Source organism: Macrosteles quadrilineatus, unplaced genomic scaffold, assembly GCF_028750875.1.
Source record: "Macrosteles quadrilineatus isolate MER2022 unplaced genomic scaffold, UCM_ALF_1.0 Scaffold_6__1_contigs__length_79288215, whole genome shotgun sequence".
Taxonomy (NCBI): Eukaryota; Metazoa; Arthropoda; class Insecta; order Hemiptera; family Cicadellidae; genus Macrosteles; species Macrosteles quadrilineatus.
In genome coordinates, this window is record NW_026542599.1 from 54,222,240 (window position 1) to 54,247,732 (window position 25,493).

The following is a 25,493-nucleotide window of genomic DNA, read 5'->3' on the forward strand; positions in this document are numbered from 1 at the left end:
TTTTTGGGATTGTAAGCAGCTAAGCAAGTTTATATTATCGAATCAAATAGTTTGGGTACCTATTTATTTTACCATCACTGTAAGTGGGGACGCTTTTACGGTGAATTTTAAATCAAACATGAGTGGAAGAGGTGACTAGCCTTGGCAATGTCTAAGGCTGTAATTTAGACAGGATTATTCATTGATCATAATAGTAACACCAATGAACCGTTTTGGACCATCGAAAGACATTTGTATTCTTTATAGCATACAGGCCCTACTACATACCTTCAATTAAAATTTGGCTTGTCGATTCTGCTTCAACTCTTATTGACACAGCCAATAATATACTGTAAAGCTATGCACAGTTGGCTTTTTTTAAATAAATTAGTGTTGTGGGCTTAAGGTACGATCAATGATGACTATAACTAAGTATTTGTCATTAATACATTGATTTATCAATCAAATTTTGTTTATTATTTAATAGTATACAATGTATAGTAGGTAATAAAAAACAACAAGATTGTGTAGCAATAAAATATTACAGAGATATAGTGTGTTGGACGTGTTAACTTTAGTCCAAAAGTAAGAATAATTGCATAAAAGTTAAAATATCAAAACAACAACAAAATTTGTGTTTTAAAAACACTAATAATAATAGGTTAAATACCTTGTATACGTCCTCAATCCAAGTCGTCTTTTATAATGACTATAGTTTCGGGGCCAACAGCCCCGTCAGCTAACAGCATTGTCAAATTTTCTGTCTTGTTAATTACTGTTTATAGCATTGGTCGCCGTTGAAGTTCACATATACACATACATTGACACACGAAACATTTATATTTACACGTAACATTGAGAAATTATACTTTTTGGCCGGCCTAAACAAAAGTGATTACATTGTTGTGCGGACCCAGCCCTGACTCATGAGTCAGTTTTTTTATATTAGTTTAATTTTTGAGATTCAAAATTTTTATTACACAATCACACAACTACACATCTATTGATAAGAACATGGAAATAGTTGAAGTATTACCAAAAAGTTTTAAGCTTGATGTCAAAAAAGAATTCACCATCTACAAAGCTAAAAAACTCGACCCATTTAACATTTTAAATTATCAGACTTCCTTCCAGTCAAATATTATATTTGATACATATATTGACAAGCTACAAATCAAAGAAGTATCAAATAAGAAGAACAAAACAAACTGAAATACAGGTGGCACTGGAGAGATGAAGATGAAGACACCTCATGATTCAGTCAGTTTTATTTAGTCAGTGACAGTGATAAGAGAGTGCTTGCCAGCCTTTACAGTTTTAACCAATTTTATCACTTTTTATTCAATTTAATAATTTGATCAACATGACTAGTTTAGTTTTTACTATTGTGATTCTGACAGTGTTTTAAAGAATCTTTTGACATACCACAATGTATTAATACATTGATAATGTAGTTGCATACAATGACCTGACGATGTTCTAAGGAACGAAACTAGTTGTCATACTAGCAACTGTGGTTGGATAAGGTAATTCTTCCATTTTATCAATTATATATTCCAACTAAGGGTCACAATGAATAACAAAATTTTTAGTTTGAACTATTACTAGTTTGGACTCAAACATGTATTTGAGTGTAAAATAAGTTACTGTGAGATTTAACTCATTATGTCCCTAGCATTTTGGCTATGTACAACCTAACCTTGTCTTTGGGTACCTTTAAAGTATTATGCAACTACCAAAGACACTGTTCACTTGCTGAACATTTTCGCTCAACTTGACTACTGGTGGTCGATTTTCACTAGCTTTTTTACCATTCTGTGCGACTGATTGGTTTACGGAAGGTTTACCGACATTCTGAGCAACAGGCACCTCCACTGATGGACACAGTTTGCTCACTGAAAAATTCAGGTTGTATTTTAATGTCTAAAAAGTAAAACCATAGTCCATATTTTCCTTAAAATAAAATACTTTTAAGTGATTTTAAAACATGTATTGTCAATCATAAAAAAAAGGGTAACGGTTACTATTAGTCCGGTGGCTTAGGGCTTTAATTTACGAATACCGTTACCTGGTGGATAAAAGCACCAAATTTGGCATGAAGGTACCTTAGGGTATACTAATAAATTTTAGCCTAGGAGCCCTTTTGAAATTTTAAATATTTCCACACACGGCACCAAAATTCAAAATGGCCGACAAATACGACAAAAACTACCTTTAAAACAATCCATTCTCCTGTTAACTCTAAAATATAACTTAAATCCAACCAAGACTCTACAATACAAACCGGAGACATACTAAATTATATGAAAGAAATCTTATGTGTGTCTGTGTGTGAGTGGGTGGGGGTATGTGTGTGACTATTTATGTAACGAAACTTGTACTGGACATTGCGCAAAAATGGTCAAACCAATTTACTGAAAATTTGGCGTGGACTTTGTTAGTATCATATGTCAACATTTAGATCTGTTTCCTTTTATTTACCTATTTTTATAATTTTATTTTGTTTATTTTTACAATTTTCATATATTTCATATATTTTTTATATATTTTCATATATTTTTTTTAGATCTTCAGGGTTAGGTAAAATTATGGAACCCCCCAGTTAACTTTTTAACGCGTTGCAGTAGGAAAAACCAAACTCGTCATATATTTACAAAATAAAAATTGCACTTTTTATCAAAGTTATAACTTTGCCTCAGCCCCCAAAATGGGGTATTTTGGGGGTAGCCCCAAATTTTCAAACTTAAAAACCTATAATGTGACCGCTCATTTTAAAGGACTTATCAAGATAAATTGAATGGTGAAAATCTGAGGTCGATATCGCACCCCTAATCAAAATGGCAGCCATTTTAATTTAAGATGAGCAAGCAAAAGATAAAGTCTGGACACCTCCAGTTAACTTTATAACGTGTGGCAGGGGAAAACCAAACTCGGCACATGTTTACAAAATAAAAAAAAATCACTTTTTCATTACAGTTAGAACTTGTACCCGGCCCCCAAAATGGGGTATTTGGGGGCAGTCCCAAATTTTCAAATGTAAACACCTATCATGTGACCCCTCATTTTAAAGGGTTTCTCAAGACAAATTAAATGGCGCAAACTAGAAGTCAATATCGCCCCCCTAATACACCCCATTTCTGCATGTTTGTCCTGCATTTTGGTACCTCGACCCTAATTCGATTTAGGGTCTTCCACACCGTGTAATGAAGGCCTCCACCAGGAGCCAGTTCCTCCCTGGCTGGTAAGGAAGGGTTAGTCAACGTGGCCTCCCACCTTGCCACCCGATTGATTGAGAGTGATCCATCCAGGACTCGTGTCCGTGATAAAAAGCTCTTTCTGGACCGAAGCCGTCACTCTGCAGGTTGGTTGCCTTGTAATGGGTGACGAGGGTTTGTCTCTTGCTTAGTCCTTTCTGCGTCGGCAGCGACATCACGTCGGATTGATGGAGGGGCGATCCCTATGATAGGATAGTTTGTGTACTGGGGTTGGTTTCAAAGACCCAGTTACAATCCGAGCCATGTCATTGACTGCTATGACAACCTTTTTTGCATGTGACGATGCATTCCATACTGGTGCAGCGTACTCCGCAGCCGACACACTGAGCGCTAAAGCTGAGGTTCTGAGGACATTAGGGTTAGCACCCCAGCATCTGCTGGTGAGCTTCCTGATGATATTATTCCTCGCTGAGACTTTACCTCTTGTCGCAATACAATGCGCCTTAAATGTCAGTGTGCGGTCCAGTATGACACCAAGATATTTCCCCCTAATCAAAATGGCAGTCATTTTGAAATATACCTTATTAACTTTGTAACAGGTTATAGCTGGAACACTAAACTCTACTTACCTTTATAAAAAAAGATAATTCACCTTTTGGCCAGTATTAAAATATTATATTTTTAAAGTTAACTGCGATTATAAAGACTTTATCTTTTGCTTGCTCATCTTAAATAATTAAAATGGCTGCCATTTCGATTTGGAGTGGGATATTGACCTCTGGTTTGCACCATTCAACTTCTCTTGATAAACCCTTTAAAATGAGTGGTCACATGATAGGTGTTTAATTTTGAAAATTTGGGGCTGCCCCCAAAATACCCCATTCTGGGAGCTGGGGCAAAGTTGTAACTTTGATGAAAAAGTGCAATTTTTTATTTTGTAAATATATGCCGAGTTTGGTTTTCCTACTGCAACGCGTTAAAAAGTTAACTGGGGGGTTTCCATACTTTTGCCTAACTCTGTAGATCTGAAAAAAAAAATAGATGAAAATTGTAAAAATAAACAAAATAAAATTATAAAAATAGATAAATAAAAGGAAACAGATCTAAATGTTGACATATGATACTAACAAAGTCCACGCCAAATTTGCAGTAAATTGGTTTGACCATTTTTGCGCAATGTCCAGTACAGGTTTCGTTACATAAATAGTCACACACATACCCCCACCCACTCACACACAGACACACATAAGATTTCTTTCATATAATTTAGTATGTCTCCGGTTTGTATTGTAGAGTCTTGGTTGGATTTAAGTTATATTTTAGAGTTAACAGGAGAATGGATTGTTTTAAAGGTAGTTTTTGTCGTATTTGTCGGCCATTTTGAATTTTGGTGCCGTGTGTGGAAATATTTAAAATTTCAAAAGGGCTCCTAGGCTAAAATTTATTAGTATACCCTAAGGTACCTTCATACCAAATTTGATGCTTTTATCCGCCATGTAACGGTAATTACACTAAGCCACCGGACTATATCCAAGTCAAACAACAATAAAATTGAACTTTTAAGAATAGATATAGCCCTAAATTTGTCCTATCACATTACACAGGTTTGGCTTTTTTATTCTTCTTATTTTGTAAGTACGTAAATGTACGTAAAACATATAATACGTTAACCTTTTTTTATGATCAGAACAATTAGCCAGCGAATTAATGACAGGCATAGGAGATAAAAAAATTTAAAAAAAACTCTTTGTAGAATTTATTTTTTTCAAAACTAGTTAATCTTGTAAGGTGTAAAACTACAATACCTAATTAAATGTCCATCTTAAGCCACTTTACCAAGTAAATAAGAAGCCTAACAATAACAATTTAACCATCATAAATTGACTAAGATTTTTCTTCCACACAATATTAAAAAAAATAAAATTATAGAGTTTCTAAGTTTGTCTATAAACAAGGTTTTATGGTTTTATTCAGCTGAAATATTACTTTTGATGTTTTTACATTAGTTTTTACTACAATCCATATCATACTTTCAAACTTTTCAGGTTTTAAGGTTTAAAACTAATCAGTTAAACAATATTTTAAAAGGTGCAAACTAAGTGTGTTCAATTTCAATCATTTCGAATTCTACAGTGACCATCGAATAGAAACCAGAGATTTATTACATTTTCAGGTGCAAACAACAAAATATGTGATTGTTAACTCATTAGGAGACTGCAGTAGCTGGGGCACTTAGTTTGTTTGGATGAGCATAAAATTATTTAATACACAATAAACAATAATATTCTATTTGTTGTTTGAATATTATTATACTTATGTTTTTATTTTTCAATTAAATAAACAATTAAATTATATGATAATTTTACTTCACATTTCAAAAATAAACAAAACTTAAATTGACAGATCGTATGTGGGAGCTTTATGTGCTCTTATATTGATACACATTCTTAAGAGTCCTTTGAGGCTAGTGGCCATCTTGGATAATTTCAAACAGCTGCTGAAGAGTTAATTATCACCCAAAAAGATATTTTCAAACACCAAAATAATTATAATTTAAACATCTACGACACTGAGAGATTATAAACTTTCTTTGAAGTTTTCAGTTGTTTTCTAATGGAGTCATAAGGGAGTTGGTTAACTTGTAAACATTGCATAATTTAAGTTTTAATTTTACATACAGAAGTGCCCAAATTCTGTAAATTAAATTCTGCAAATATATCAAACCCCTAAAGCACAATAAATATTAACAAGTAAAAACAAAAACAAAGTCCAACGGCCATCTTGGATTTGCCCGCCATAAGAGCAATGTTAATTTTGTTAATTTCGTACATCCGCTGAAGAGTTATTTACCATCCCAAAATATTATTTCAAATACCAAAAGTGATTTAACTTTCTAGTGCAATGTGAGATTAGACACTTTCTTTGTAGTTTTTTAATTGTTTTATGAGTTAGAACGTCTAGCCTCCAAGGATTCTTAAAAACAAAGAGTAAATCAAGCATTACATACAGTTATAGCTCAAACAAAACAAGGTCAATATTTCTACGTTATCACTACTTATGTGATTCTATTAGGTAATTAATTTGAAACTAAACAAATCAAAAAGTTAAAGATTCACAATTATGTTACTCAACCTCCTATATTAACACACTTAGGCTATAAACATTATTAATACAATACTAGTATCTTTAAGGTTATGTTTTTAGGAAAAAGCATTTAGCTTGGATTAAATAAATAAATATAGGATGGAGAGGACACAGCTAACTCACCTGATGAAAGGTTGCAGATGAGTCAAAGAACACATAAAATCACACACATAATTTACTTAATATTTCGCCTCTTTCAGAGGCTTCTTCAGAAGTAGGCCTAGATGGTAGTTACAAAACAACAGTTTAAATAGGATGACACAGTTTGAATTCAAAATGTCTGACAGGTTGTCCAACTGACACTGCACAAAGCACTAAATACAGGCACATTGCAATATTGTATTTACATATAATATGTACATTGAAAAGCAAATTAGTTTTGTCCATGAAAATAAATACTTAAGAGTTAGCTGTGAGGGTGAGGATATGAGGATATTATCTAATGTTGAGGTTAGGTGGGGTTCTGGAGTTGGTCACAAACTGGTAAGCTAATTCCCATCTTCTGAGCATTGAACTATTGCATTGGTTCTTTGGCAATGATTTTAGAGCTTTTATGGTGAAACAGTCATCAAATAGAAGTTGGTGGGATAAGGCATGTTGTGCAACTGGTTTTTCTTTGCTAGTTTTAACATCATGTCGATGGCCGTTCATGCGTTTTCGGAGAGTCTCGGTTGTTAGGCCTATGTACTGGGCTGGACAATGTGAACATTGAAGCTGGTAGATAAGGTTCTCTGAGCTGCAGGTATGATGGCCTTGGATTCTGTAATTTTTATTATGGTATGTGCTGGTAAAAGTTTCTGTAGGATGGTGTATCTGGCAAGATTTACATCGGTTTTCATTGCATGGGTATGAGCCCGGTCTTGGTTTCTCAGATGGTATTTTTGATGGATTTGGGAGTTTTGGGTGGACTAGCATATTCCTCAAATTTGGGGGTTGCCTATAGATTATGGAAGGGGCTCTTGAAAGGAGGTTTTTGGTTTGGCTGGAGGACTCTAGGATTTTGAAACCTGTTTTAAGGAGGTTGTTTAGTTGTTGCAGGCCAGGGTGGTAAGTGGTTATCAAATTTACTTGAAGATGGTTGGTATTTTTCTTTGTAGTTGGACGTGGGTTCTGAGCCGCTTGGATCTGAGATTTTACGAGAGTGCTAGGATAGCCTCGGTTTTCGAAGGCTTTTTGAAGTTGGGTTTGGTATTGTGTACGGTCTTTCGGTTCTGAAATTAGGCGATTTCCCCTTAGGGCAAGACTGTAAGGAAGTGATCTCTTGGTGTTATTCGGATGACAACTAGAAAAATGGAGGTATTGTTGGTGGTTGGTCGGTTTTATGTGGATAGATGTGGTGAGGCTATTGTTCCTTAGATGAATTGTAAGGTCTAAAAAGTTGATGGAAGTCTCAGAGAAATCCCAGGTGAAATTTAGCGGTCCAAAACTGTTGAGGTCTTCCAGGAACTTCCGTAGTGATTCTTCACCGTGGGTCCAAATTATGAAAATATCGTCAATGTATCTAAACCAGCAGATGGGGAGGTGTTCACGGCTAGACAAAAACTTTTCTTCATAATTCCCCATGTAGAGATTAGCATAAGATGGGGCCATTCTTGTACCCATGGCAGTGCCCTTGATCTGTAGGAAGTGTTTGTCCTGAAATTGGAAATAGTTCTTTTCCAGAATGAATTTTATCAGTTGAGTTATAAACGAAGTGGTGGGTAGGGATCCTTTGGGTCTGTTTTGAAGGTAGTTTTCTGTTGCTGTTAGGCCGTGGACATGAGGTATGTTTGTGTAGAGTGAGGTGACATCAATAGTGGCCATGAGAGTGTTAGCGGGGAGTGGTTGTCTGACATTGTTAAGTTTTTGCAAAAAATCATTAGAGTCCTTGATATATGAGGCCAAGTTTTGTACTAGCGGTTGTAGATAGGCGTCTACGTATGAAGAGATACGTTCCGTTAAAGAACCGCAGCCTGATACTATGGGCCTTCCTGGCGGTGGTGTTATGCCTTTGTGGATTTTTGGTAATATGTAGATTTTAGGGCAGATGGGTTCTTCTGGTATTAACAGATTTGTTGTTTCTGGGGAGATATTGTTGGATTTGGAGTGTTTGTAAATTATTTCCTTGAGTTCAGCGGTGTACTTTATAGTTGGATCTTCTTTCAGAGGGAGGTAGGTGGAAGAATCACTGAGCTGGCGTTGGATTTCTGACACATAATCAGATTTATTCATTATCACTGTGGTTGAGCCTTTGTCAGCTGGAAGGATCATGATATCAGTATTTGATTTTAAAGTTGAAATGGCTTTTTTCTCGGCTTCGGTGAGGTTATGGAGTGTTGTAGAGGTTACGTTGTTTTCGAAAGTGGGATCTGAGATGTTTTGTACCAAGAAGTTGATGTATTGTTCTATCGGATGGTCTGCTGGTAACGGAGGGGGATCGAAGTCCGAGGGTGGAGCAAACTTCGCTAGGGAGGGCGCCACACTGTTGGATTTCGAGTTGGACAACCGAGACTCTCCGAAAACGCATGAACGGCCATCGACATGATGTTAAAACTAGCAAAGAAAAACCAGTTGCACAACATGCCTTATCCCACCAACTTCTATTTGATGACTGTTTCACCATAAAAGCTCTAAAATCATTGCCAAAGAACCAATGCAATAGTTCAATGCTCAGAAGATGGGAATTAGCTTACCAGTTTGTGACCAACTCCAGAACCCCACCTAACCTCAACATTAGATAATATCCTCATATCCTCACCCTCACAGCTAACTCTTAAGTATTTATTTTCATGGACAAAACTAATTTGCTTTTCAATGTACATATTATATGTAAATACAATATTGCAATGTGCCTGTATTTAGTGCTTTGTGCAGTGTCAGTTGGACAACCTGTCAGACATTTTGAATTCAAACTGTGTCATCCTATTTAAACTGTTGTTTTGTAACTACCATCTAGGCCTACTTCTGAAGAAGCCTCTGAAAGAGGCGAAATATTAAGTAAATTATGTGTGTGATTTTATGTGTTCTTTGACTCATCTGCAACCTTTCATCAGGTGAGTTAGCTGTGTCCTCTCCATCCTATATTTATTTATTTAATACTAGTATCTTGTAAGGTTACTTTTATAAGGAATGTAAAGGGTGAGTTTAAAGTCCCTTCCCCCCTACTTTTTTTAAGCAGTAAAAGTTAGAATGTTTAAATTCCGCACTTCTTTGCTGGATCTAAATATCTGGGTTTTCATGGGTTCATTTACTCAGAATGATTTCACAAAAGTGATTTGACCGCACGTTTAAGTGAAAAAAATCCCAAGGATCCACTAAACAATTAATTATTGATAATCAAACATTTCCTTGCTTTCAACATACATTATTTTAAAATGCAAGAGTGAAATGATGTATCTTATAATTATTTTGGAATATTAAGCTTGACTTTTAAAACTCATACTACTGTCCATTCTCTCCCAACTTCCTATTAGCATTTCGTTTTCGTCTCTTCTGTGGTGACTTCCCTGAAAGTATATGTGAACATACTTTTTAAATAGAAATACTATGAAAATTCAGTCATCATAATATGTCAATCCGAAAGTCAGGGAAAGAGAAACACCCTCCAAATAGATATTCCCCAAATGACAAGAATGAGGAACCCATAGAAAGAGATGGTCAACCTCCAAAACCCCCTTCTAAGTCAAAAACCACATCTTCAACTTCCAGCAAGCGCCGGTTAGTTCAACTGCAACTAGAAGAAATAGAAGAAATGAACAAGCTTGAGAAAATACACGAAGAAAGGGAGATGCAACGGCTGAAAGAATTTGAAGAAAAGGAGATGGAGCGACAGAGACAAGAGATGGAGCGTAAAATTCAGGAACAACAGAGGCAAAGAGAGGAGAGGGAAATGGAACGACAACGTCAAGCTGAAGCAAGAGAACTAGAACGTCAGAAGCGTCTGCTGACAGGCCCGTTTTTGACCATGTCAGCGCCCTAGGCACAACTAATAGTAGCGCCCCTTTGCAATATATAACAGGGTGACCACCAACCGGGAAATCCGGGAACTAAGCGTGAATTTTTTGAACCAGGAATTATGTGTTAATTTTCTATTTCTACCTGGAATTGTCAATTTACAACAGTGACGTTTCCGTGACCACGGGAGACGGGAGGCGATAATATGTCTCCACAAGGCCTCGAGAGATGATCAGAACTTTGCCGCGATCGCATGAGATGATAATAATATCTAAACGACCGCGGGATATGATCATGATTTTACCGCGATCGCGCAATACGATAATGAGATCCACAGAGCCGTGAAGGATAATCAGAATATTGCCGCGATCGCATGATACGATGATAATGTCTAAACGACCATGGGATATGATCATGATTTTACCGCGATCGCGCGAGTCTATGGTAATGACTAAATGACAGCGGGATATGTCATGGTCCACACAACCACGGAAAACAGTCAGAAATTTGCCACGATCGCGGAAGACGATAATGATATCCACATAACTGCGGGATATTATTAACATTTTGCCGTAATCGCGGGAGACAATTACGATGTCTTCACGACAGCGGGAGACGATTATGATGTCTTCACGACCGCGGGAGACGATTACGATGTCTTCACGATCGCGCGGAGACGATTACGATGTCTTCACGATCGCGGGAGACGATTACGATGTCTTCACGACCGAGGGAGACGATTATATGATGTCTTCACGACAGCGGGGGACGATTGCGATGTCTACAGGATCGCGGGAGTTACAATAATGATGTCTACTCTACACGGCTGCGAGGGATGATCAGAATTTTACCGCAATCGCGTAAGACGATGATAATGTCCACTCAATCACGGGAAAGATCAGAAATTTGCCTCATTCGTGAAAGACGATGATGATCTCCAAACAACCGCGGGATATGATTACCATTTGCCGCAATGGCGGGAGAGGATGACAATGCCTCACGACCACGGGAGGCGATGATGTCTTCACGGCTGTGAGGGATTATCAGAATTTTATCGTGATCACGCAAGATGATAATGTCCACACGACCCCGGGAAAAGATTACAATTTTGCCTCATTCGCGGTAGACGGTGATAATCTCATCACGACCGCGGGATGTGTTCATATATTGCCGCGATCAAGGAAGACGATAATCATGTCCACACATCCGCTGGAAATAGTCAGAACTTTGACGCGATCGCGGGAGACGGACGATGACGACGTATATACAACCGCGGTAAATAATTAACATCTTGCCGCAATTGTGGGAGACTGTTAAGATGTCTACACGGCCGCAAGGGATTATCAGTTTACCGCGATCGCATGCAAAAACGGCCACAATTTTTTTTCTTTTTTCCAATTTTTTGGCGCCCCCCAAAAAAAGCCAATTGCCTCGCGCCCTAGGCACGTGCCTACCTTGCCTATTCGGTAAATCGGCCCTGTCTGCTGAGAGTAAGGACCGAACTTGAGTCTGCTTCAGTCTTGGGAAGTAGTCAGTCCGCCTCAGTCTTGGGCAGTCGTCATTTGGAAGATAATGAAGAACCTGACAAGGTAAGCTTCAATATTGCTACAGTTGAGGAGGACTCTAATGTCAAAGTCAAGAGGTGGCTAAATGAGGAACCGTCAGTTCCTTTGACATTATCAGCCATTGTGTCCACGGCTATTGATAAACTAGCTGACTCCTTTTCAAAAGCTATCAATTCATTCCCTGAAAGTATATGTGAACATACTTTTTAAATAGAAATACTATAAAAATTCAGTCATCATGAATTGAGGGAGATAAAATACAAAAAAAACCATAAATGTCCCCTACTGTAGCAAACCTGCACACCAACTGAATTTCTGTTTGACCGAATAGATTTTTTAGACATGGAACTTGAGCCCACACCATAAAATGCCACTTTTGGTACTAATAATGAAATATTTTAATTTTGTCTGTGTTCTTCAAACTACTTTAATACTTTCCAATGAAATGGCGACCATATAAAGTAGGTATTTTATGACAAGTATGAATGGAGATGAGTGTAGGATGAGTGGCGCGATCTTGTAGTCTTGTAAGTGACTAAGGCCACTAATGTATTTGGTGATAAACTACTATATCAAGAACCCAGGGAAAAAGGAATAGCCTATAGTTAAATTTGTACAAGATGCAAAAGATCTTTCAAAAAGGATATAGATGGTATGCACAAGACCTCAGCAAGTAACGGCATCCGATCGATTAAGACAACTTTATTGCAAAGGGAAATAAAATTCAATATCTTAGCATACTCACTCAAAAACTTCCTGAGTTCATCCTTATCACCTTTGTCGATAAAACCTTCAACTTTTTTAACAAACTTCTTGATTTGATTCGCGTTGATTGTCAGATACTCAGCCGCAACGTGGTCAACCAAGTTGCATTCTTTGTCCCAGAAGAAATCAATATGCCCTGCCTCCAACGCTTCTTGGAAACGAATCAACATCTGAAACACAAAAAGGTGATGATCAAGTGGTTTAAGGCATCAAGTGGACTAGAGAAGAATTTTACATGGTGGGGGAAATGAGTCCATGATTTAAGTGACCAGGAATCGGATTAAAAATTTCATATTAACTTCTTTGTACTTACATACATGAAGAGACGTCCCCGAGAAGTTTTCTTCCACATAGTTTGATCTTTTTGTGTTTCTATTTCCCACAAAAACAGCGTTTTTATGTAGTAGCTGGCCACAGCGTGGATTTTCAACTGGTCCCGTACTTGCTGTAAATGGTAATATTATTTTACAAATCTGGGATAAACTGGCTAAAATAAAGATTAGGCTAGTTGATACAGGACGATTGGTAATCAAAATTAGGACTAAGAAATAAAAAAATAAAAAATCAGTTGTTGAATCTAAAGCTTATCTTTTCTCTTTTTTGCAATACTTTCTATTATAGATTAAAATCAACACAACTTTGTAACAATTCAAATATCAACAGAAAACCAACAAAACTTTGTCACAATTCAAATATAAACGGAATGATTTGTGATAAAACTAACAATAACAATAACAATATTCATACTCATTGTGATGGTAGGCAATATGTCACTAACACACTGTGTAGAGAACTAATCCTAGATGGCCGCCAGCCTTCAAGGACTCTTAAAGTACTCACTTATTTACCCTACTCATTTAAGGCATATTTATTTACCTTTAACAATCGAAGTATAAACTTGAGGTAGTTAAGGTCATTTATAATATTTTTCTCCTGAATGGGAAAAGACAGCCTCCAAGCAAGAAACCAAAGCTTGTTCTTCTTAAGATCTTCAGGGGGAATTCTCGGGCTTTTTGGCACAGCAAACCACGGGTCCTGGTAAAATAGTACAAAATAAGTAAAAGCAATAATTAGGTGCTTGATGTGCTCAGGTTCCCCACGAGAACTTGAAAATGAAATTCACTGTTTATTCACATTTGTTCATGGTTTTATTTTGTCTCACAATTTTGAGTGTCAGAAGCTTAGGACAGATATTTTGACTTGGGAATTAAGTTTATGCATTGGACAGAAATCATTAATTTACATCAACACAGTCTGTTAGTGGCTCACATAACTCCAACGATTTTCACACAAAAAAACTTTAACATGGGGATGGAATGTTTAGGTTGTATTAACCGTCAAGGCCACAACAACAAAAAAATATTTTGATTTAATTTTACAACTCACATTGTCCTTTCCGTTAAGAATTTTTTCGGGCTTTCGAGGTATTCCTGGCCAATCTTTGTTAGGAAACTCCAGACATGGGACAAGATCAATGCTGACTTTTCTGTTTTGATCCTTGAAAATCAAAGTCCAAGCTGGTCCCGACTGCCGAATATCCAACTGCAAAAAGCACATTTATCTTTATCTTACACTAATTTTGACAGAAATGTCAAACTATGTTCCACCTTTGACGATTGATAAAACTGAAGTATTCAAAAGTCAATGGTTCCGCGTAATTATCACATAACATCAATAATAACTTTTTTTCAACAAAATGTATATCTGCTTGGATTTTAGCACAAATAATTGTTGCGATGCAAACTGTTTTAATAGATAGAGAAGCGTTTTAAGGAACTTAATCTTTTAAACATGGTTGGATAGTTCTCTGTGAAAATCTTTTAGTCGAGAAAGTAATTACTATTTAACCTTCTAAATGTCACCTTGTTTTTGATTTGACACACACCAGAACTTTAATAGAAAAATATCTACTGTTTTGCCTGTTTCAGCAAAAAGACATTACCAACCCACATTAACTAACCCAAAAGTTAAAAAAATAAATATTTATTTTTACCAACCAAACCATTTTAACCGATTGTACCAACCAAAATACTTTCAAAACCAACTGCTATTTAACACATTCGCTGCGGCCCACCAATGGCAGTCAAACAAACCCGATTTCTGGGTGATCTTTTAAATATTTCTTTTATATATTCTTTGGGTGGCTTTTAACCCTTTGAGTGCCAACGTCCGGGGAACCGGACGTTTTTAAAACGAGCCAAAAGTGCCGACGTACGGCCGACCGGACGTTTTTAGAACGAGCCAAAAGTGCCAACGTCCGGCTGACCGGACGTTTTGTAATGATCGAACAGTTGTCATAACAACCGAATGGATACTCGGATTCTTTTAACCCATATATTAACATTGAGTCGAAAGTTACTAGATGCGATACATCGATTTTCGTTGGTCGAAATATCGAAAATTCGATTTTTACTAAATTTTAACCTAAAAACCGCCAGATCGCGCTCGGCATTTTTAGCGCGACCATCGGGAAAAATCATCGGCATTTTTTGAGCGTTACTTTTATTTCTCGCCTGGCACTCTAAGGGTTAAATAATTTGGTCTGACTACAGTATTAGCAAATGCGCGCGGTGATGTGCTGCGTTACGACGAGGTTTGACGTAGTGCGCTAAAACACCCACAGATAGCAGCACTGCTTGGAACGTAGCCGGTCCCATTGTACTGCCAATTGGAGGGAAAAAAGGAACAAGTTGATTTCTAAGCTTGCCAGACAGGGATTTTAGGGGAAAATTTACTACCAACCTACACAACAATTATAGACGCAATAATAACGTGTACCAACCGTCCTCAACTATATCCTTAGCCATACCAACTGGGCAAAAAATTTATTGCACACTGTGTCCCCGGTGACGCAGCCTTTTCGAACCCCGGCACGCCATGCGTCATCGGGGACGCAGCTGCAGCGAATGTGTTAATAGCCAAAGATAAACAAATACCATAGTGTTTTATTTTATCCAAGAGTGACAAAACTTTTGTATTTCAGCAAACTTCACTTAATTAATACAGTAGAACCTCGCTAATTCAAATTTCAGAAGAAAGACAATATATTTGAATTAGTTTGAAAGTTTGAAATATAGAGAGTTTGAATTATAGAGGTCAGATAAATAAAATTCAAATTATGGAGTTCCCAGTTTTAAGTGTAAAGAGTTTGAGAGAACTGAGACTAATGAACACATTGTGGGAACATCAATAAGAGCATCAGCTTATGTTTGAACAGGCATATTTCTGTTCTAAATTTGAATTACAGAGGCTTACGGTAATGCAGTTCGAATTGTAGAGGTTGACTTTGAATTTTGAAGGTAACAATTCAAATTATGGCAACATAATTCTAATTGTAGAGGCTCAAGTATGTGCAAATTCGAATTGTAGAGGCTGCATTAAGAGTAAAAATCACTTTGAATTATCGGTATATTATTTTTCCAATTTTAGAGGTTTTCTGAGGGGAACAGATAAACGTTTCTAATTATAGGGGTTTTTGAATTATTGAGGTTCGAATTACCGAGGTTCTACTGTAATTCTTTAGTTCAAAATAGACGTTTTAATGTTTCTAAGTGTATTTTGTTTGAAAGAAAATTTACAATATTTAAACTCCACAATTCACTAGTTGAAAATATTTGCATCTGCCATTAATATTATAACATTTCAATTAAGCTGATATTAAAACATTAGAAAACTGACTAGTTATGTTGAAAAGAACTAACACAAAATAACATTCATTGGTTCATACAAGTGTGTTATGCATTAACACACTGCACATGTAATTAACCACTTGCACTGATAAAAATCAATTGTGGTAGGCAGACTGTTTTGTACATTTGATAAGACCAATCATAAAAGCATCCTGAGTTCTTATCATCTGTGCACCAAGTGTGGGGAGTCTTATCTATAACTAACTACCTCAAGCCACACTTAACTGTGGCATAAATTGAAAAATAAGTTTTCTAATGTGCAAAAAGTTACTATATTACAGTAATAGATCCACAATAGTATTTCATTTATGTGCTTTTTTGTTAAAGTGAATCATCCAATTTCTTATTACAATGAAACAAAAAATCGGGACAAATATTGGTTATATAAACCAATTTAATGATGACTTTGCCTGTTATTATTTTATATCTAGATCTTTTATTGTAGATGTGTAGACAAAATCAAAATATGCAGTAAATTACACTTGTTAGCAACTACTTCTGTGAGCAAAACTCAACAAATATATTGGGAAAAATTCATAAATCCCGGAAAAAAGCATGAACACTTTTTGATAGCACCGTAAATAGAGGGTTTAGAATCCTGTCTTGGTCCAGTCTAATGTGCAAGTTGAATACAACACTGCCACAGGCAGAGCTAAGATGGCTTTAGAAAGGCTCACCTACATAAAATATAAACTTTAAAGGTCTGAGGTGGATGTATGAGCTAGGTGAAAAGTGCTTGTGTGCATTTTGTTACTTTTTACTCAGCTTAATCTGTTTGTCAATCAGATAGTAAAAACTGATCTTACCATATGTACTATCTTTTTAAAATACATTAAAAAATCACAGCACAATATGAAGAAAGTTACCTTGAAGTCTTTTATTAATTTTTCTTCAACAATTTTGTCTCTTGCCTTGATAACAATTCCTTGAAGCCAAGATTTAACTTGATCTATCTTGAGAAAATAGCGATTGGATTCTTTCTCATGGTGTAACCAATCCTTGTATGGCTTTATTTCACAGTTTTGATCTTTTATTCTGAAATTAAAATATCAAAGTTGAGTACAATGAATACACTAGGTATTTGCGATACACAAGACTCCCTTTTGTTTGGACAACATAGAATCAAGCTTTTGTTGCATTTTGTAATTCATCATTTTGTATTCCTCCCTCAAGCTGCTATGAGAAGTACAAAAAAAAACCACTGGGTATGATTAAAACCACACATTATAAGTACAAGACAAGTAAACTGCAAAATTCATGATCACAGCAGAAACATCTTTATAGACCAAAAAATGTCTAGACAAGCTACAGTTTTGCCAAATAATTTGACCAACTATTGACAAAATTGTTAGTGTTATGACATTATTTGTTTAAGTTTTTTGTAGATATGGACAAAGAGTGGCATGAATGTGCAAATGTCATGGAATGTGGGTGTTTGAACCATCCAAATTATAAAGTAAACGGATCCAAAAAAAGAAGTTGACTGTATTTGATTCTATTTTAACAAATTCACAGAATCTTTATTTTTTCCTTGTAGCTACATTAAAACTTCCAAAACCACAAACATTTCACACAAAAATACCCAACAATAAATACCTGCAACAAAATAAAAAATAAATACAAATTTTGCCTTATTGTGGAAATAAGTGCGGAATTATTTTAAACAATCATAGACTGATTAACAATTAAGTAAAAGAAAAACACAAAAACACATAGGCTGATATAAATTCTCAAGTAGATTAAAATATTGTCACAAACAAATTGGGAACCTCCTCCTTTTGTTGGTAGTGGGGAAGTTGGTTAAAAATTGTCTAATGATAAGTAAGCTGCCACCAACACTAAACATCAAGCTTAATGGAACCTTGATTGAAAATTTAAACAACTCATACACATTTTGTAATCTGTAATCATGCAAATATTTGTAATGACTTGTGATACTGAAGTAAAAATGTCATTCAAATAAACCACCTAAAGCCAGATTTTTTCATCAAGTATTATTGCAAGATGCTCTTAGAATGCTACTGTTGAAATTATTTTTTACTTGTCCCCCTATACATAGTATAAAGTATTGTTTCTGTCAAATTTTTGAGTTTGCATTTAGGGTGGATCCATTTTGGGTCCCCCTGAACCCAAAATTGTGGTTTTCGGAGTGATGTATGTGTGTGTGTGGATGTGTACAGAGCTACAGACAGACTACACCTGTTGTCCGATGAAATTTGGTAATTGTGTTCTAATCCATGGTATCTCCAGGTGCTTTTATTATTTTTTTATTTAGATTTATAAATGTGATTTTTTTATAAAAATCCTTAAAATAATGCAAATACCAAATTTTCTCAAAATGGCTTCAACGATTTTGATGAAAATCGAGTAGGCTATGTTATAGTCCTTTAAATTCTAAAAAAAAGTACAACCCCCATTGCCGTAACAATTAGGGTTCAAAAGCAATTGCGGCATTTGTGATTTTTCCCATAAAAATCATAGTTAATCCCACCGCTTATAAGGGTTGTTGAGAGGCAACGGGAAAAGGTACCGGTATGTGTCAGATTGCTAATACAGTTTATTTTATTTTAGCTTTTCATACATTGATGAGAGATGGAAACATAACAGATGTTATGATTTATAATAAGTTACCCTTTATTTAGGCACAATAAAAAATTGGTTTACAAGACTTTTAAACCAATTTAAAATAGTGTTCTCTTTCTTATACTAGAATATAATATAATATAATATCTTTTATATTAGAAAGAGAACACTATTTTTACAGCAGCACATTCTGTTCATGGCCTAAGATTTTTTCATTATAAAACTGGCATTATATAAACTTAACATAAGATTGGAATGTCTACTTATTTGTAGTATAGGCCTATCTATTGTCAAATTTACATTTGCACTAGGCCTAATTGCATTTGAATTTTGAAGCAACATGATTCCAAAAGAGAAAACACTTTTTAGGAAAGGAGATGCTAAGAAAATGAAATCTACTCACACTTCAATTGCTATATGCCCGGCAGGCGCATACTTCTGAAAAACAACATTAAGATGAAAGCATGCAAATGACATGTTTATAAAAATTGATCTACATAGGTGCGGTGAATGATTGTAAAACATGCATGTAATATTTTGAGGTGTTTCAATACCGCTTATTATGTTTTTGAAATTTTTCTTCACTAACAATTTTTGAAACACCCTTTGGGACCTTAACCCCGTACAATGCCACATGTACCCCATACCAACCCCATGTATAATAGGCCATACCGTATCCATTATGAGTAGCATACCCGAACCAACATTTACAACTCTACAAGGTTTTTCCATAAATTACAACAAAACAAAGCACAAAGAAACACCATAACCATGACAGACAACCCCACATAAACGGCACAACGCAAAAAAACTAAACAATTCCTACTTAACCTTACCTAACCGTAAAAACACAAAATTAAAAATTAACAATAATAATTAATAGACAACAGCTGTTATGTTACATAATTTCGAACCACTATTACACTTGGTCTTTGGAATCACCAGTACTTTCATAGTTTGATTAATGTCTGATGATTAAGACTTACAGAAAAAGTGACTTTGCTTGGCCACGTTTTCTGTAAGTCTAATTTTTTGTATTATTCTAATCTGGTGTGCAACTCATAATATCACACGAGAAGCTCACATAAAAAAGAACTATTTTTAAATTTCCATAAAATCTACTGAGACAGTGATTTGTTGAACAAAGAAAATGACCCACAAAACCAAACAAACTACCATAGGACAACCCAAGAAGTAAAGTCTTACCTTCTTCCTGACTGGTTTCATCTTTAATTCAGGATTAATTATAACATTGAGATCGTATTCATCTGCACTCGATATTTTCAAGCCTTCAAAAAAACTCCCTGTGTACAGTATCTTCCTGAATATTTTCTTGAATGTATCATCAACTTCTTTCATTTGTTTCGTAAAAACATGTATAACCTTCAACAAAAATTACAATATTATATTTATATTTATAAATTCCTAATTATATTTTTTTATGTTTTTTACAATTAAAATATATCCCTGCTGCAGCAAACCTCCAGACTAAGCAAATTTCCTGGTCGGATTTACATTAAAATATATCCTTAAAAACATCACATTTATTCCCTATTTAAATAGCATTAGTTTAACAAGTACTACGTTTGCTGCAACAGGGCCGGAGGGTAAAAAAGTGAGTTTTTTGTAAAATGTTAATAGTTTAGTAGTGAAACAAATGCATTTTCCAAATTTGATCAAAATATTTTCAGAAACAAGCAAACTACAACAGTTTACTTATTCTCCTTAAGACTAACATGGAAATTTTAAATTAACGACTTTTTGGAATATACTCCCTAACCCTATGTGCATAACAACGCTTCAATATACTAAATTACCTATTTGTCTTTTAAGCTCTACAAAAATGGTTTGAAAAGAAATTAAAAGAAATTAAAATGTTATGTTTTTAGCATCAAATATAGGGTGGCTGAAAAGTAACTTGCACCCCCACCTAACTTTTCAACCATTTGAGACATTTGAAATCGGTTTGCGGCAACCTTCTTAGATATGAGGGGTTACAATAATTATGGTCATTTTTGAAAATTTTACCCTTAGGGGTAGCGGGGGTAGGGGGTAGCTCAAAATTTTCAAGTGACAAGTATAGGTTTGTTAATAATATAGTTTGGTATCATTTTACAGGTCTTGACGAAACAAAACAAATAACATAAAGAAAAAAGAAAGAGATATTTGTTTTATTTTAAACATAACCAGTTTTAAATTGTAACTCTTTTGTTACACAATTTTTTTATGTAGGGCTTATTTTGTTAATTTGTGTTCATACAAAATATAATATAACAGCTTATAATTAACTTGGTTAATTAACTTTTCCTCTGAGCGTCTACTTAAGAACTACCTAAATAAGTTAATCAAAACGTATATTTTTTCCGTCACCTATTTTATAAGAAATGTCCATGTAAAATAAGCAATTACTTTTTTTAAAAGGACTGACAAAATGTTAGATTTCCTATAGCCTAAGTACAAATCTCATTTACCTAAAAAATGTAAAGTTACCTTAGCTGAAATTTCTAAAACTTACCTCCTGAAAATATTTATTGACAATTTTTATTTCATCTTTAGGTATTCTAACACTTCTGGTATGAATTTCTTCAACCATTTCATTTAACATGTCATACTTGGAATTTAGAAGAATATCTGTAGTGGTATCATGATCTGTACATTCATCCATGGTTTAAAATTTACCTTACTTTCCTGAAAAAAGTGAAAGTTTATTTAAGTTGTTTGTCAAAAAGTCATACAAGAGATGAGCAGAGAACTAGCAGACAAACATAAAATATTGTGCAATGTGCAATGATACCCAAAAGATATATTTTTAAGATTGTGCAATATCAAACTTTTTGGAATCACTCAATATATTTCACAATCTTATTTTTCAACCTCAATCTAGCTTTGTACATACATACAATATGGCCTATATTTACAATAATATTATTGTACAACTATTTTTTACCCGAGGCTTCGACTGCATGGTATAAACACAAATATATCATAGTGAAAAATATCTGTAATGGTATCATGATCTGTACATTGAACCATGGTTTGAATTTACTTTACTTTCCTGAAAAAGGTGAAAATTTATTTAAGCTGTTTGTCAAAAAGTCATGCAACATATGAGCAAAGAACTAGCAGACTTACAGAATATTGTAAAATGTGCAATAACCAAAAGATGTAATACTTTTAAGATTGTGCAATACCTATCCAACTTTTTGTAATCATTCAATTAAATTGCACAATCTTATTTTTCAACCTCAATCTAGCTTTGCACACAGTCAATATTATTGCACAACTAGCTTTTACCCGATGGTAAACATAAATATATCATACAGGATAAGAACACAATCTAAATCAAAACAGGCGACCCAACTGGATGCTTGGCAGTTTTTTTTTTTTTTAATTCCATCCCAATTCTTTATTTTATTACTGTCCCATTATTTTTTGTAATGTGCCCACCAATTTATAATGTGTACTACTGAAAAAAAATAATCAAAACTATCCCAACAATATTTTATTTCTCTTGGATGTCAAAAATTAAAATTTACAGGTTTGTCAAGTATATGTGTAGTAACGACGATTACTTACAAGTGTAGCTGAAGGGAAGGAAATGGTTGCCCTCTCTGTATCCAGAGCACTGGTGAGTCAAACAACAGAGTCTGTAGTCTGTGAAACTGTTTAGTCTAGCGCTAGTGTTATCAAAGAGCCACGTCAGCCTTCCTGGAATAAGTAACAGATGTAAAGCACAGCAACTTATATCAAGGGCATATTAAATATGAGTCATTTTATTGGTAACTTTATCACTACTATCACTACCAGAGTACAACATTGACCCTGAGATTAATTGGTTTAAGTGGTTTGGTTAGTCATCAGTCAAAATGTCAATGTTGCACTGAATATAATGATTTTAAAAAACTAGTTGAATGAACAGGGACAAAATTATCAAAATTATAATAAATTTTAAAAATATATGTCACTAGATTTTAATCAAACATAGACATTGGGATATCTCTCTTGAACATTTTGTATTTTGCATAAAAATCTTACATGAAACCAACAAAGCTGAGCAAAATGTCAAAATCTTCAGGATTTATAAAAGAACCAATGCAATACAATAACGTGTTCCATACAATAACACTGATCACTTGTGAGATATAGTAAGCTTCCAATAATTTCTCTGTAGTTAGAATTATCATCATCAGATTTTAAATTTTTCCTACAGTTACCTAACAATGTACATGTTCTCTCACTGATTTGAGAAAGCAAAGTGGCCAATTCGCTCATCAGTGAGACAATGTTAACATTGTCTCACTCTAATTACTTTGTCTCACTCCAGATTTGCAACGTGAAGGCACGAAATAGTGGACGCGTAACGTGCAGGCAACGTCGTATGCGCGCGAAGTACGTTGGCAGCACTGGCTGTAAATCAGCTGGTCAGCTGTTGTACTGTTGTATTTGTCACTTCTCATTAAATGTTATATTAAAAGATCACTTCTGTGTAAAAATAGGTTATGTCTCTTCACCAATTTGTTTGTTTTATGGTAACTGTAGGAAAAGTATAATGTGCAACTCGAGTTCAAAGTACAATTGCCTCACTCGAGAAACCATTCCTCACTCGCCTACGGCTCGTGAGTAAGGATTTCTCTCGAGTGAGTCAATTGCTCACTTTTCTCCCTAGTTGCACAAATAACTATTTTTCTTCCTGATTTTGTGGTGATATTGGGGTTTTAACTGACTTGCAATCTGCCATGTTATATTTTTCCAGCACTTGTTTAGCATACTTCTCTTGGGATATGTACACACCATAATTTCCCTTTTTTATCGAATCGATATATCGATCGATATTTTCATTCGAATGAGTGTAGGACGTAAAGTAAAGTGCAGCCAAATAACATAATATGAACAGTAGTAACCCAAAATAACATTTACATTTAAAAAATCTTATATCCTCAATTTGGTAATTATGTCGACCTCCAGTCAACACTCTAAAAATTATTTTTTTTTTTTTAATCTGTTCGTTTTTTAGTGCTGATTCCAAAAATGATATAATTTTTTTTGCGGAAACGTCCCGTTTTCCCCAAAAATGGGAAAAATCTTTTTTTTGCCCAAACCCCATGTTGTGGGTACTCAAATTGTGCGGAAATTCCTCCTGAACAAGAATATGTAATTTTTATTACGATCGGACCACTATTAAGTAAAATATCACCGGAAAAGCGGCCGCTAAGTAATTATGTACTGCCGCATGGCGCTAGCAGTACTAGCAGTAATTTAACCGAACCAAACTTAACCTAACCAAATCAAACTTAACCTAGCCAAACCAAACTTAACCTAACCAAACCAAACTTAACCTAACCAAACTTACTTAAACTAACTTATCCTAACCTAAACTAACCTGACCTAACCAAACTTAACCTAACCTAAACTAGCCTAACCTAACCAAACTTAACTTAACCTAACCTTAACTAACCTAACCTAACCTAACCAATCCTAACCCAAAATAAAGCCCGTATTCCACAATGGCTTAGAGTCACCCGCAATGCTAGCGCCATGCGGCAGTACATAATTACTTAGCGGCCGCTTTTCCGGTGATATTTTACTTAATAGTGGTCCGATCGTAATAAAAATTACATATTCTTGTTCAGGAGGAATTTCCGCACAATTTGAGTACCCACAACATGGGGTTTGGGCAAAAAAAAGATTTTTCCCGTTTTTTCCAAAAAATTATATCATTTTTGGAATCAGCACTAAAAAACGAACAGATTAAAAAAATAATTTTTAGAGCGTTGACTGGAGGTCGACATAATTACCCTAAAGGTAAATAGAAAGGTTATTCAAAAGTAAGTAGGTAGTAAAATTTACAATGGCATACCTACCAATCAATGATGGTGTTATACAATGGGTAAGTTTAAGTTACATCGTTCTAGAGTTAAAATAAACCTAACGATTTGTTAAATAAGCATTTATTGTTCCTTAAGTACTTAAAAACAACCAATTACAATTATTATCTCTCATCACATTCGTTTACACAACTTTTAAATAAAATAAAATACAGAGAAATAAACAATAAATTTGCCCTATTGTTAAGAATACCTGTTATTGTTGGGACGTTTGACGTTGGGTTATATTCAGTGTCGGTCAGGGTCAGAAGTCCAGGGCTTTTTGCTAGAGGTGAGTAAACTCCGGAACGAACTACTCCGACTCCGGAACGACAAGTCCAACTCCGGCTCTTGGATCGGAGTTAGTTCCTCTCGGAACTAAAGATAGTCAAGAGACCGTCATTGGTTAAGATACTTTATGTATGACTGGAACGACTCACTCACTGCCCTACTGTTCGTCATTCCTGACTCCACTAACTATGGTCATTCTAGCCTAGCTTAATCATTATTAATTCCGCTTGTTCAATAACGATTACTGGATGGAATGGAACCAGGAACTATCATCTATCATCCAGAGGTGATGCGAAGAGGAACGACGGACTGGAACTATGAGCTCTGAACCAACCAAAATGGTTGGTGAGTGATTCTGAGTGGAAGCGCTCCACTCCGAAAGTCCGGTGTTCAGCGCTCTTCTAAACGGAGTTGGAACTACTCCGCGGAACTAGTTCCGACAACTCAATAACTCCGGAGTGAACG

General features: G+C 35.2%; 1 protein-coding gene across 2 annotated transcripts; it reads right to left on the reverse strand.

The window, feature by feature from the left end:
- Positions 1–1,419: 1,419 nt before the first annotated feature.
- On the reverse strand, positions 1,420–25,000 carry LOC128996945 (cyclic GMP-AMP synthase-like receptor). 2 transcript variants are annotated; one of them, XM_054422487.1, is made up of 11 exons: positions 24,952–25,000; positions 22,450–22,581; positions 21,389–21,561; positions 20,080–20,256; positions 19,277–19,311; positions 17,157–17,325; positions 13,988–14,143; positions 13,478–13,636; positions 12,915–13,046; positions 12,582–12,771; positions 1,420–1,874 (listed from the first exon to the last, which is right to left on the reverse strand). In XM_054422487.1, the coding sequence occupies exons 3-11, from the start codon at positions 21,536–21,538 to the stop codon at positions 1,696–1,698; spliced, it is 1,347 nt and encodes a 448-aa protein (XP_054278462.1). In that variant the 5' UTR covers positions 21,539–21,561; positions 22,450–22,581; positions 24,952–25,000; the 3' UTR covers positions 1,420–1,695. The 2 variants fall into 2 exon arrangements, with proteins under 2 accessions (XP_054278462.1, XP_054278463.1); XM_054422488.1 differs by lacking the exon at positions 1,420–1,874 and adding an exon at positions 9,498–9,823.
- Between the last annotated feature and the right edge of the window lie 493 nt (positions 25,001–25,493).

Excerpts from the sequence above, each read along its gene's own strand:
- LOC128996945 (XM_054422487.1), bottom strand. The coding sequence starts at position 21,538 with ATGGATGAATGTACAGATCATGATACCACTACAGATATTCTTCTAAAT. Across the intron at positions 14,144-17,156 it reads AATTAATAAAAGACTTCAAG|TTGGATATTCGGCAGTCGGG; the intron begins GTAACTTTCTTC and ends TGCTTTTTGCAG. Across the intron at positions 13,047-13,477 it reads TTATACTTCGATTGTTAAAG|CAAGTACGGGACCAGTTGAA; the intron begins GTAAATAAATAT and ends TACCATTTACAG.